Genomic DNA, 14,718 nt, shown 5'->3' with positions numbered 1-14,718 from the left:
TTGACAGAGGCGAGGGGAAGCCCTGACAGACAGGATCTCCCGGACTGAGTCCACCCCCTGCGCCCACCCACACACCCAGCGACTTTTCCCGGGCGAGGGGGCAGGGGGGCAGCGACGCTCATGCTCCTCACTCTGTGTCGCACCCGTCTGACTGGGGCTACCTAGGGAGCACCGTCTCTTGGAAGAGCCTCCAGGTGGAGAAGGAAAAACGTACCAACCTCCCCCAAAACCTATGGTTTCTCCATCCCTTACCCTCCTTTCCCAAGCCGGCGTGGACAGCAGAGCCGGCCGCCTAGTTCACCCTCGCCCTGCTCGCCACCTCTCCGCCCGAGGGAGGATGAAGATGCTTTGCTGGAGGATGGCACTGTGGCTGGCCGGGTGGACTGTCTGCGGGAAGCCTTCTTCCTGCTCTGGCCTTGATTATGACTACACTTACGATTTCACTGAAGAGGATAAAGCCGAGGCGATAGATTATAAGGATCCTTGCAAAGCTGGTAAGTGACTTCCACGTCTAATGCTGCTCCCCGCCCCCTCCCCAGATGGTGACTTTGTCTCGGCTTTATTTACGCGGGGTGCGTGTGGGGGGAGTCCCGGGCTCACCTGCTCCCTCCCGGGGCAGCGGCAGCGAGCGCAGCCGGAGCCCTGCATCCAGCCGCCTTAGCTGGGTGAGGTACCCGGGACCTGCTTTGCTGGGACTTCCCACTTACTTCCCTACGGTCTCCGGCCGGGCTGGGAGAGGCGCGGCGGCGGGCAGGGCTGGACCGGCCGCCAGCGCTCCGCGGCCCCGGGGGCGTCGTGCCGGCCCAGGAGCCCTCGGGTCGCGGCGCCGCCGGAGCCGCGGAAGTTGCAGAGAGCATTTCGGCGGGGCTCGAAGGTGTCGAGGCGGGACTGCGTCCCGCAGCACCAGCCGGGGACACGGAGCGACCGGGCCGGGCTCCGCCGGAGGGTGGCGGCTTCTCCCGGGGCCCTCCCTGCCCGCCCCCGCGGCGGGAGCGGGTGCCGCCTCCGCCTCCCTCTCTCCTGCTCCCATCCCAACCTGTCGCTCTCCGGCCGGGCACCCCTTCCCGTGGGCTGGGGCGGGCTCTCGGCGCCGGCCGCCCCGGGGAGGTGGATGCGATAAGCGCGGCTCCCGAGCGGGAGGGTTGCGACTGTCTGCCGGGCTTTCAGCCCACGCGTCCCGCTCCCAGAACCCGGCTGGTGGTGCTGCGGGCTGGTGTTCCACAGCCTGTGCCGTGCGTGGTGCCTCCCGCCTGCTCGGTGCCTGATAGATCCCTTTCCACACTGTGCGGGAAGAGCTGAGGTACAGCCTCTTCTCGCTTTGTACAGTGGTTTTCTAGAACGTTTATCCTGCTAATTTAGGACTGCAGCCTCTTTAATGCCACACACAATTCTTCACCCATTAAAGTTGTCACTGACAAGAACTGACCTCAGGAACCGGGTTCACTGGTATTTCAGTAGACATGTGTATCTCGGTGATGCTTTTTTATCCTCCCCAAGGTGTTATCAACAACAGTGGTTGTCCATTCCCAACAGCTCCATTGTTAAACAAGTGCTCAAGTTTTCTAGCAGCCTCCTTTGCATTAATTAGTTATTTTATATTCTGAAAACTAGTTCAGCCAAAGGTTGTGTTCTCTATATCTATGTGGTTTTCTTTAATTTATTGAAGAGAATGTGTGGTGTACATATATGCCAAATATGCAGACTCTCTGTTTTTCTAATCACAAAAATATTTTGTTCCTAAGTGTGAATTGTTAGGTCTGACTTGCTTACAACTGAAGAATGTTCAAGTTCAAAAAGAACAGAAGCAACTGCAATCAAAACATTATTTTTTCCTCAATTAACACTCACAAATAAGGGACTGGTCACTGTTAACCTGAACTCTTTTCTTCTGGTCTGTAATTATTTAAGAAGATTCATTTGCATCATTTCATATAATGAGAAATGCCTGTTTACTCTCAGTTTGCTGTGGGATTCTTGTTTCATAGTGGGAATAATTAGCAATTATAATTCATGATACTAAGTGTTTTGAGGTTATGCATGAGAGAAAGACAACAGTAGGAGACTGCAATTTGATCTGCATTGCCAATTCTCTGCCATCACTTTGTTTTGCCTGGAGAAAGAAGCATTTGTTTGGAAAATTTGGCCCATGGAAACATTTTATTGAAGTTCTTACTTGTGCTGCTTAGGTACTACAGGGACAAGATATAGGTAGGTGTATGAAGAGTTACTTGTGTGTAGCTCCTCATAGTCTTAAAAGCTGTCACTTTGAGGATGTCTATCGAGTAAAAAAGCCTATTTTTTTTGTTTGCTTCTTAGTGTGTAGTAGTTCTTCAGAAATAAAAATGTGCCTCAATGCTGCACACTGGGAGTGTACCATGTACCCATCATTTTTTAATAAAAAATTGTAAGCTCTATATATCAATTAAACTGATCCTCCAAGAGTATCTCCCAATTTACTTTTCCTGCTAGACCTTCCTTAGAGGCTCCATTAATCTCAGCCTGTAAAGTGCCTGATCAAAGATGCTGGGAGCAGTGGGTGCTCAGCCTCTTTTAGCAGCACAGCCCCAGTGTGTGTTCTCCCTAGGTCAGCTCTTATCGTCTGGGGTGGTTTTGGGCTCCCAGGAGTAAATTTACTGATCTCTGCCATTAGGATGGGTTCCACAGCGAGGCCCTATAGAAGGACAAAGCCAGGCTTCACACTCAGGGGTGTGAGACGTTCACACTCAAATTTGTGTGTCACTCAATGCGCAAGAAAACAGGATAAAATAAGAGAGTTCTTGCTGAGATAAGGTATGCAAGCTTTGTAGATATAATTAACACCTGCTTTTACTGCATCTTGAGGACCTGCAGCTGAGCCTGTTAAAGTGTTTTTTTCTTTTTAAGCTATTCAGGATGGTCAGTTGGGTCATGTTTTCTGTTAGGAACCAGATATAAGTGAGTTCCTGCAGCTTAGCAAATGCCCAAAGTCATTTATGGTTTTACCTAGATCAGAAACTTCAGTGATACTAGTGCAAATCTTAGACATGTTAGAATAATTTAACCTACCCCAAATATGCTGATGCAAGATTGTTTCACCTGTATTTTCAAAGTTATTTGCATTCAAATTTTCTCCAGTGAGTGGTGTTGCTGCTTAGTTTTTTACTGAATAGACTACATTTGCAATCTTGTGACAGAAAGCACTGCACATGAGGCATGAGATCCATAGTTAGATGAAGTTATAATTCTATAGCTCCTTATTGATACCTATTTCTGTTGAATAAATGTTCTCTTGCTAGGTCCCTTTCTCCTTGTTTTATTGTGAAAAAACTGAAGGAATTTACCAGAAACACAATGTGACAGCCTATGAGGGGTTATTTATGGGTATTCTGTGGGTTTTTTTTATGGGTACTATATGTGTGTTTTAACTTTTTCACAAAGAAGGGCTCATTTTAGTGAATATGCCTGGAATCACACTGTTGCTTTGACTTAAAACTCCCAGAAGCAGCACAGTGCAGGATGCCATAGAAGCTGAAAAAGTACATTTTCTTATAATATTTCCAGCTTTGTGAAAAATCTACAGATAACAGACGTCTGTCAGATGCCCTGTAGAACTAGGAGGGGTTTCTGGAGCTGATGTTGACATTTGCATCAAAACCAGCAGCTATTTAATGCAGCAACCCCTAAGTACAGTCTCAGTAGTGAAGCCAGCACATTGGGAGCCCTGGAGCTTCAGGGAAAAGAAGGGCCTGGAGAAATGCTGTGGTGCTGTTGGGGAGACAGCCATTGGAAGGAAGCTGTTGACATTGTGCAGAAGAACTTGGTGAGCTGTGTGGTTTCCCGTAGGTTTGTCTGCAGACCTTTAACCTGTGTGTGAATTTTGGGTCACGCTACTCCTCCTTCCAGCAAGAATCCTGGCACACTGTAGCAGCGGGATGTGATGTAACACAGTTTCTGCGCTTCTGATGTCTCGGATATTTCCTTATGTCTCTCTGCAGGATATTGCCCTCAGTGTTTACCGTTGTGAGTTCAAGTGTAAGGCATTCTTAGTTCATCTTCAAGATGTCATTTGCCAGAAGATGTGAAACTGGGAGTGCCATACTAGAAGGACATAGATCAGCATTTGTATAATCAGATATCATTCCAAAATGGAAAATCCTGGGTTAGATTTCAAGGGGCATCACCAGACTTTTCAGATTGCAGCATGCACCTGCATTTATTTGTGAATTCCTGAAGTTTTTCTTTTTTTTTCTATCCTTGCTACAGTTTATGACTTATTCAGGATATCTGCTGAGAAACATAGAGAGTGAGATGGCTAGAAAAATAATTTCCCATCCTGTAATACTTGTTCATAGCCTGTTGATATTCAAGGTTTTTTGAAGGCTTTTGTTTTGTTTTCTCAACAACTTTGTTTTCCTAAAACAAAGCAAAGCAAATAAAAAAAGGTGGGTGTACTCTGGTGTGGTATTCCAATTAAAATACCATGAGCTGTGGGGGATTAGGCAAGAAGTCTTAGTTCTGTTGTATAGCTGCAGTGCTGAGGTCTGTTTCAGCCTCTGGACAGCTGACTGTCCTCAGATAAGTCTCTTGTAGCATTTTTTTCTGTGAGGTATTTCACTTCCTAAAACAAATGTTAAAGGTTTGGGGAATAAGCTTGAAGTTGAGTTCCTTGGGCTATTATTTTTCCCTTTTGTGGGCCTGTTTTTTTGGGGAGTGTTTTTGCACTAGAAATTTTGTCTTGTACTAGGAGAAATTCTCCCAAGGAGAATGTCACTGAAACTTTTACAGTTTTCACTGCCATTAGCTTGGATTACTCCCCCTGCCAAAACCCAGTTAATTGGGATTTTTTTCCTTTCAATTGAGGCATGAATTACTCTTATTTTTTTTTTTCCCCTAAGTGAAGCTAGATAAAAATGTCAAAAAAAAAAAACCCCAAAACAAAACTATTGTAAACAAGCAATTAAATTCACAGCTTTATACCTTGAAAGTTGGTTAGCATGCAGTTATTTGACTAAGAACAAATTCTGTATGTATGTATGCCTGCCTGCTTGAGAATTAGAGAAAATTGACAGACTGTCCTTATATGTCCATTTCTCCCTCCTGTGAGAATCTAAGGAGCTAGTTTGTTTACTTTGCACTTTTATAAATAATAATAAAAAAGTTTGAACTGTATGTAGCAGGGAAGTTAGCATTTCCCACATCACTGAAGCATCTAAGCTAATAATATAGTTTATTGATAAAATGGCTGAACAGAAAAAATTGGTGGTAAATGTTGAGTACAATTATTATGCAATGTCATCTGTAACTGCAGTCTAACTATTGTTCCCTGATGTTGTAGCAGCAGCTTTCTATACTGCTCCATTTTTATTTTAGTTTCCCTCTTGTGCTCTGGGACGTGTGTTCAGTTGTAAGCATTCTAATTGTGCATTCTGGTAATAGGAGAATTCTTAAAACCTCTAATTCTATATTTTGAATCTGTTGCATGATTGAGGTAATTGAGATCTTTCATATTTATAGTTCAGTCATGTAGTAGACTCTTAAAGCTATATTGTGCAGTTTGTACTAATATAGAGGTTGTGCTGCTAATATCACTTGCCAGATTGACAGAACTGTGACTGTTCATGTAGTAAATGCATAGTGTAGGCAGCTGAAAGAGAAACAAGCTTTTCTGAATAGTCTTCCCAACTGGTTTTCATCCTGCTGTGGATAAACTTATAGGGTAAATAAAACTACTGACAAATTCAGCTTTTAAATATTTTTTCCCCCAGAATTCTCCACCATCACTTTATCTTTTATGCCCTTAAATGTACTATCTCAATGCCTTTGAAAGAGATTTGTGAGAACATAAAGTTCTTTTCCTCCTCAGCTTCATTGAAAATATTAATTCAGTATGAAACTCTGGGAAAACTACATTAGGTGAATGTGTTTTATGTTCTAACTTTGTGAATGTCCTTCCACACCAAAGGCTCAATTTCATGTCCAGACCACTTTCCATAGGCGTCTGTTTCTGGATACATATCCGGTGTGTCGAGCGAGTGACCTGCAAGGAGCAGTGTTACATCACTGCAAAACAAGTCTAATTGACAAATCTAATTGAGCTTGGAATCAAGTCCCCAAGGCAAACTCTGAAACACTCACCACACCTGGATATCTGCATTATGTCATTCTGATTGCCCCTCTGGACAATAGGGTTGATAGGCTTATGACATAATTTCATTCAGTTCTTTTTGGAGAGAAAGTCATGTCTGTGGTGCGTGGTGGTGACAGATGGTCTGTAAAATGGAAGAGCTGTAAGACTGGAGAGTCAACTTCTGGTTTTCACAAGCACAATGGACCTTGTGGAGAGGAAGACTTCTTTTTTCCCTTCCTGGATGCACTATAGTAGTCTAAATTTTATAACAGTGAATGAACAATGGAAGAAATCTCTAGTCTTTGTTTAGACAAGATGTGTTTATGCTTAAACTGAAATAGCTTTTTATAGTCTGGCTTTCAACTTAAGAAAAATATTCTAGTATTTAGTTTTTGTTTTTAATCTGTATCTGTAGAAAAGATAAATTCTAACAGCAGTGTTACAGAGCAAAATTAAGTTTTGGCCTTTCAAAGCTTTCAGTTGGATGAGCAGCATTTCATAGGGTTTTTCAGACTTTTCTCAGCCTCTAGGTCCTTTCTAACCTACTTGTTTCAGTCATCAGTGAATGCAGTCCTTACCCCCCATTCTTAACCAGAAGCAGCCTCTCTCCACCTCCCTACTACATCTCTTCAGAGTAACAGAACTGAAAGTGTGACTAGAGAAATCTTTGTGTATTTTTAGTTCTGTCTTGTCAGGATATTTTTCTTGGCTGAGAGCTAATGGCCAATCTGTTAATGTGTTTTAATGCATATTCATTCTCTGTGTCTGCTGTGTATCTTCAACTTCTTTTCCTATAATTTCTTTCATTGTTACTATGGCAAGCTTCCTTGCTTCTGGATTCCCCCTCTACTGAATGCACTCTTCACCTGTTTTTCAGCTCTTCCTTGTGCTGCCTGACTGGTGTTCTACTCCTCCCTGTTTTCTTCCCTCAATGTGTTATTCTCTTCCTTACAATTATCAGTTATTCCCTCCAAATAGAACTTCTAGCTCATCATCAGGCTTTCTGCGAGATTGTCCTCTAGCTCTTGGATAGCTCTGATAGAAACTGGGCACCTGTGAGCACAGCTGGAAACGAGAAGGAGGAGAAAGATGAGTGGGCTGTGTGTGACCAGCATGTTCTCAGAGGCCTGGTGCTGGATGCTCAGTGGGCTGCAATGATCTGTTAGGCACTGCACAGCCAGTCCTGAAATACCCAGCTACAAATGTTCATGCAGAAAGCATACGTGAACCTTCTTTCCCGGTTGGGCTACCTAAATATCAAGATTTGTTGTGAAGACAGTGCCTTGCTGACCAACAGGAGCAGGAGTACTCTGAGTACTTGAAGTGAAAAGGCTTTTTGTTTTTTGCTTTTGTATAAATAGTAGCGCAGCAGAACAGGTTGATCTGGGGAGTGCGAAGGTGGAGGCTGTGCTGTGGAGGTATGCAGAGAGTGCTGGTGTGTGACCCATCTGAGTGATTGCTCCTGCAGGCTGCTACAGAGGCAGCTCCCACTCAGACACTCCCAGATGGCTTTTTTTTTTTTTTTTTTTTTTTTACTTTTGGCTTTTTGGGGCAAGTTTTGCCCGAGTAATGGTCTGCAAGTGCAAATGTTGAGTGACTATGAGTATCAGGTGTTTGAAAATATTTGAGCACAATCAGACAGCTCTTACAGAACAACAGCCCTCCAAAATGTAGGTTTGTAGGTTTTCTCTTCAATATTACCAAACAGAGATTCTCAAGACCAAAGTGCCAAAAAATCAATATTATTCTAAAATAACTGCTATTTTTTTTTCTTGATGTGTGTGAAATACGATGCCTAATAGGATATGCAGTGTTTATTAAACCAGTTTCTTTGCTATATATGCTCTAATGACAAAAGGGTCCATCAATAATTGACTAGAATTGATTTTGAAGTTTTTTCCTTCATTTTGATGGTCATAAGTGGTGCCTGATCAGGAAATAATCAGCAAAATCAGGACACAAAATTGCAAAGGAAGTATTTTTATTTTAAAATTCATTTTCAGTGCATTTAAATCTGACTTTGGAAATTCTCTATCTTGCTGTCCTTGTGGATTTCATGTCTTTTCCTACAAAAACTGAATGACAGAGACACATTGCTGCATTTGAAAGGTGCCAGTACCTCTCCAGCCACGTTGTGATTCCTGGATATTGTAAATTGTATGGTGGAACTTTAGTATCAGCTCTTGTAAGAAGTGAGGGGACAAGGGCATCAGCTGGGGAGGTTGTATCACAAGAGTTGCACAGATGAATTGCATTATTTTCATGCTGATAGCAGCAGTTAAATATATTCCTAATAACAAGTGTAATTGTTATCAAACAAAAATAAATCCATTCTATTGGTGTCTGATATTTTAATAGGTGCTAGTTAGGTGTGTTCTTGCTGTCATGGGCATTGCAGCACTAAAGACCTTCAACACTTTTCCACTTTCCCAAAAGTCGATAAAGAATTTTGCTTAGGGCACAGTGATTGTCCAAAGAGTGGCCCAAAGGCAGAACTTCTCATGTTTCCAGATGATGTATTCAGATAAGCAAAGAAAATAATTTCAGATGGTTCTTATATAATATCAAGATTTATTTAAACAGTTTACTTGCAGAGTGAATTATATTTGCTTTCATGAGGAGTAGTTTTAGAACAACTCTGCGGGTGTGAGAACATGACGATGAACTGCCCAATTTCTCCATCTGGTAAAATGTCCTTATATTTATAACAAATTTGCATACATCTTCTTTTTCACTTGTACTTGCTTTTTTCCCTTACTCAACATTATTCTTACAATTGTGCTCCTACTTCAGCTTTATTTGTAGGTAGGTTATGCCACACTTTACAACTGTTTTACTTTACAACTGTTTCCATACTTATAATTCATTCCTTGTGTATATGTATAGGCAAATGGATAAATTAGGTATCTTGTGTTAAGGCAATGTGCTTAGCCCTTTTCTAATGAAGAGCATGGTGTTTTTCTATGAAAAATTGCCAGCACCATGTTGAAGGCACGTTACCCATTTTTTATGACTTTCATTTTAGTACTAGGATCTTTGATATGTCCATCAGCCCATCCCTTTGTCATAATATAAACGACTCAGTCTTTAACTATGGAACTCTTCAAGACTATTGATTCAGGACTGAGTTGTGGAATCCTTTTTCTGTTGTTATTGATATGCCATAACTGGATTATGTTCTGATAACTTACAGAGATTAATCTTTTATGCTTGGAAAAGAAGTTGTTAAAGAAAAACACGCAATAAACCCTTGGGCTTGCCTGGGGATTTAATTCCTCCAAGGCTGCATTATTGGAAAGAGTGTTTAATGAGAACAGGGCAAAAAGATGTTCAAGTTAGCAAAGAGAAAATTAAAGAGAAAGAATATGATAAACATGAACAATTTCAGGAATTATACAAGAAGATAAGATAGAAGATATTTGTTTCTACTTCTATTAGTCTGTTTAATTCTGCAGTAGAAAATCCAAAACAGAGACTAGGAGATGTGGGGATTTTATACAACTTTATTTTAGATTGAAATCTGCTAAAGGATTCCATGAAGTCAGTATTTGGATATATGATGTGACATTTACATAGGTAGCAGGGGTATCTGGAGGGCTGATATTTAGTAATGGTAGCAATAGTGATTTTCAAGTGGATATATACCTCGGGCTTCAGAGTTCAAGCCAGTATTTAGTAGCTTGAAACAAGGATGAACCCCAATATGTGGCAAGATTATGCCTGTCTACCTAGTGCAAATTCTTGTTTCTTTCTGTGAAGCAGCTGGTGGTGACTGCTGTCAAAGACAGGACCTTGGATATGATCCAGTGTTGCAGTTTCTTTGTTCCTCAGCCCTCCCTAAGTGCTATTTCAAAAACTCATGTCTTGTAGCATGCCTAAAGGATAAATGCAATTAAGCTATTTTGGGATGTGAATGAATTTCAAAGCTCAATATCACTGTAAACACACTGACCAACTATAGCTGATGAAAATGAATATATGCAGGCATAGAAGAAGAAAACTGCATTTAGCTATGTTTGTAGATTGTGAGTATGGATCCAGTGGAGCACTTGTACACATTTATCTGTAAACCACATGTGTGCACACACTCACTTGACTACCTAAGGAGCTACCATGGAAGCATGTAGTTCTACATGCCTGTAGAACTATCTATAGAGGCTCTTTGAAGTCATGTGTACAGAGTGTGTGGGTGCTTTTCTTCTTTTTGCCTTTCTCCCACTTATAAATGCCAAGGTAACTTGTGTGTAAATCTGACCTAGAGGCCATTGGACTCAGTGTGAGTGTTTCCAGTTACTTTAGAGATAATGTTTATAGGTGAATAAGTAATAAGCAGAGCTGACTAATTCACTTCTGTGCACTTGTATGCATGTGCTCACATGCTTTGCAGGCACATCAATGAAGGCAGTTGGATTTTTGCCCCAGTTTCTGTAGTTGTCATCACTAACACAAGAGTATCATGAAATCTTGCATTCAGTGACCTTGTGATTACAGGTTCTTTCTTGCTGGACTGGGGTGTGAAAAAATCCAGCAGCTTGAAGAGCATCTGATTTTCTCTTTTTTCCCTTTATGGGAAGCTGCAGGATAAGACTGGATTTTGATTACTGCAACAATTTCTCAACCTTTAGAGATAGGTTTCTTCCTGTCACAGCTGAATACTCTATTAATTGGGCAATCCGATAAATGGCTCAGATGCTGATAAACATGATGGTTGCAGTTGCATATACAGTTCCTTATCTGTATAATTTCAAGAATGTAAAGTCAAAGATAAGAAGCCATTTGTTACAAAATACAGCAGGCATGTGAGACTGGTGTCAATCATGTACCATAAGGTGAAGTTTGACAAGCCCTGAAATCTTCAATCACAGTCAAAGCACTGAAATCTTCAGCGATTTGCAGTTTCCCCCAAATTAACACATTTTCTAATCCAGAGGCTGCTAGGAGAGAAAGAGATCTTGGAAAACTAGAGGAGGAACAGGTGTGTGGAGGGATAGACTGTAAGAAAACAAAGATAGTGCAGAAGGTAGTCTCACACCTGAGGAGTTATAGCTGTACAAATCACCAAAGATCAGGAACAGGTCTGCCCTTAATGGGCCACAGCTGTGTCCAGTAAGAAGAAGAGTGCTACAAAAGAGTGGGTTAGCTGGTCGAGGACAGAGTTGGGGTTTGTTGGTTGTGCTGTGAAGAGAGATGGAGTTTGTTGGCTGTGCTGTGAAGAAGGAGGAGTCAGTGCTGTGAGGAGCTGCCTGTGAGAAATCACGGAGAAGGTATGAGAGCTTTGCAATATGATGGCAACACAGGTGTACTAGTGTTCCCATTTATTTATTGAATTGAAGAATTAGTTTATGGCAAAATAAGAAGGGAACAGAAAGTATTTTTTTTTCCCCACAGCTGTGTGTAGTTTGCATGAATTGGAAAAGCTCTAGATTGCTGTATAGAACTAAGTAACCTTACAACTCTGTGCAAATCTTGCATTTAACCACATTGTTTGTTACTTTCATGTTTTGAAAACTTCTGTTTTCTTTCTGATGTTGTTTCTTCAGTGTGTTGAACTTTAATTATGGCCAGAGTGAGAACTGCAGGTGATAAATGAGTCTAGATTTGTCTCAGGATTCTTATTGAAGAAAACTCCATAACTAAAGCCAAGAACTTTCTGGAGTAACTTGGTAATGAAAAGAAGTAAAGAGAAAAATCTTTCCCCTTCATGAAAAGATTAACTTTCTACAGCTTTTTGATCCTTTGATCACTAAATTGCAGGTGTAGTAGAGAGGAGGAGAGGGGTTCCCTGTTTTTTTTCCCAGTTTTTTATCTGGTTTCTTGAGGATGAAACGTTTTCACACGTGAAATACAGGTGAAAATACAGAAACCTAGTCCAAGCCTTTTGGATGTTTTCATTCATAATACCTTTAATTTGGAAGAAGCTGAATTAAATATGAATTGTAGTGCTGATGGATCACAGTCAGTGTGTCTGCACAAGTGAAGCATGGGTAAAGAGAATTTATAACATACGCTTCCCTTTGCATTATGGAAGAGAGCCAGACAGAGAGATGCCTCCTAGATCAGTAATGTGTTTATGGATATATGCAGATCTTTTGGCTAAAGCTAAAATGTTAGGGAGAAATGCAAGCTATTCTATGGTGCTTTAAATCAAAACTGTGGAGATCCAGCTAAAGTCATGACAGTCTTTATCAACTTGGACAAAATTAAATTTTCTTGGCTATTTTTTGAGATTTTTAATAACGTGTCTTAGACTTATTTGGTCTATGGTATAGCATTCCATCACCTATAATGTATTTTGACTGATTTATTGATCTAGACATTCTAGATTCAAGTTTGTATAAGAAAATGAATAATTTCCTGAATTACTTGCACTTATAATCAAATCTTTCCAAATATTTTGTTTGTCTTTCCTAATTATGAAGGTCATAATTAACAGCCGCAAGGAAAAAATCAACAAAAATAAACATAAATAGTAATCCTTAATTCTAACTACATTATCTTATATAAGAAGAAAAATTATTTGACCCTTGGTTTCTGCTCACATAATTTGGCTTGTCTTCATTGACCCAAAGTATCCTAGGTTTTATTAGTGGACAAATGTTTTTCTCCTTCCAACAAGCAGATAATGTTGCCACCTAGATAAGGTTTTGGATACACTTGCAAGTGCTAATGAAAAAGTTAATATTCCCATTCTTTGTGTGATTCCTCAATTGCGATTCCTTTTATGCTGTACTGATATGGAAATAAACCCTTTGTACAGCTGGCTGTCCATTGGAAAGGACAATCTGCAAGATTTGCTCCTGCACTGATGGAGCTACAGGGATTCCTTGTCCCCCAGAGCACAGTCAAACAAACACTGCATCTTTCTTTCCTGCCCTCTTAAGGATCACTTCTGAATTTAGTTTCCCTTCCTGCTTGTTGCCTGAGGAGTCACGGGTATCTGTGTTTAAGGCTGGCTAGGTGCTTAGAGAAATCCTAGAGAATGGGTTATTTGCCAGGCAAAGCCAGGTAATCAGGGAAAAATGAGATGCAAATGATAGGTAAATTGTACTGTACTGAGACTTCTGCAGCCATAGAGGATTTCCAGCAGAAATTTCTGCGAGGACTTTTTTCCTGCAGATCAAACTGCTCTCTGTAGTTCATCTGCTGGTAAAGTAGTAACTTTTAATTAATGATACACATATTGAAATTCCTAGTGGTACTTTGTTCCAACCTCTTGTTCAGTTAAATATGGATTAATTGTTCTTGCACAGATCTTTTGGTTTTGCTTTTGGACAGTGCTGCAGATTGTTCAGTAGCTCTTACACCTGGTAAAATGCCTTGGCTTATAAAATGCCTTGTGTCAGGCAGTTTGTTATGCTTTTTCTTTCTGTGAGATTGGCCTAAGAAAAGGTACTTTCCTTGCAAACTTTGAATTTCATCTCCTTGGACTATCATAGCTAAAATAGCACTGCCTTGTATCCTGCTGTGGGATACAGCAGATCCAGCAGGTGGGATGTGGAAGAACCTGCAGCAATGATGTGTTAGAGACCCTAGGTTGTGCTGGACAGACCATGATGTGGGCTGTACAGCAGGCAGTTATGCTCTGGGTAGGGACCCACAGCAGCCAGTGAAGGGGCTGTGGGTCCCTGCCTAGGGTTTTGGGGTTTCTTTCCCTTTATGATAAAGTATGTTTTCATATTTTTATCTGATTTTTGTGTCCTGGCACATTTATGTACGAATACTAGTTGCTTTATGTGCTGCAACCTATAAGGCTGAATGAACTCTTCACTCAGGCTGTACTACTTCTTAGGATCTCTTGTTACTTCTAATGAGGTGAATGGCATGGTGGCATTCACCTTAATGAAGTCAGAACTTAAGGCTGAAGAAAAAGTTGTATTCAGGGTCACTTTACTGAAACTTACTGGAGGTGTATTTTTTCAACAGTCCATTACAGTGGAGTCAAGAGATAACTGGGAAATTATGGTGGTAACTGTTAGTTTTGTTGTTTTGTTTTACGTGTATATATATATATATGTGTGTGTGTGTGTGTGTGTGCAGGCATTGCAATGGGAGAATCTTATTAAAGTGAATTCCTAAGCATAATCAGCTGTTTTAAAGCAAACAAATAGTTGTTGTTAATACTCACTAAGAAGCAGATAATCTGTGTAGTTCAACCAGGCTCTTTGGGTTGGGTGTAAAGAAAAACTAATTTTAAAAGCTTTTGTCGTCGTTCCCCCGCTACAGTAGGAAACTATATGGAGAGAAGATGTTGTAGCAAGGGGGAGCATAGAGGAACTGTTCTGTGCTGTGAGCCAAAGGACATCATTAGGAACACTCCTATTATCTGGAAGCCTGACTTCCTGTCTCAGTTTCCTCGTGGGTCTCAATGAATGGCAGAAGAAATGGAACACTTTCCTGCTTGGCCAAAAACTCTGCTAAATTACTCCTTTGGCTGCAGGCCACGCCATGCTCCGGAATAAATCCTGCAGCTCCCCCCTGAGTCTGGAGGGTACTTGCTGTATTTCCTTGGGGCTGGTGGAGTAAATTTTAGGAAGTCCAGGAATGCTGTAATGCTTCAGGTGTCCTTTTGTATATCTTGAGAAATTCTTTTTGAGATAGAGACCAAGAGATGC

General features: G+C 41.1%; 1 protein-coding gene across 1 annotated transcript in view; it reads left to right on the top strand.

The window, feature by feature from the left end:
• Positions 1–322: 322 nt before the first annotated feature.
• TLL1 (tolloid like 1) overlaps positions 323–14,718 on the top strand; it is a gene marked incomplete at both ends in the record, with an annotated part of 122,996 nt that continues 108,600 nt past the window's right edge. The window contains one exon of the mRNA XM_084204237.1: positions 323–494. Within this exon, the coding sequence (XP_084060363.1) occupies positions 338–494 (157 nt within the window). The remainder of the gene's footprint in view (positions 495–14,718) is intronic.

Source organism: Fringilla coelebs (genome assembly GCF_963513975.1).
Source record: "Fringilla coelebs genome assembly, chromosome: 4".
Lineage (NCBI taxonomy): Eukaryota > Metazoa > Chordata > Aves > Passeriformes > Fringillidae > Fringilla > Fringilla coelebs.
This window is presented reverse-complemented; position numbering and strand designations above follow the sequence as displayed.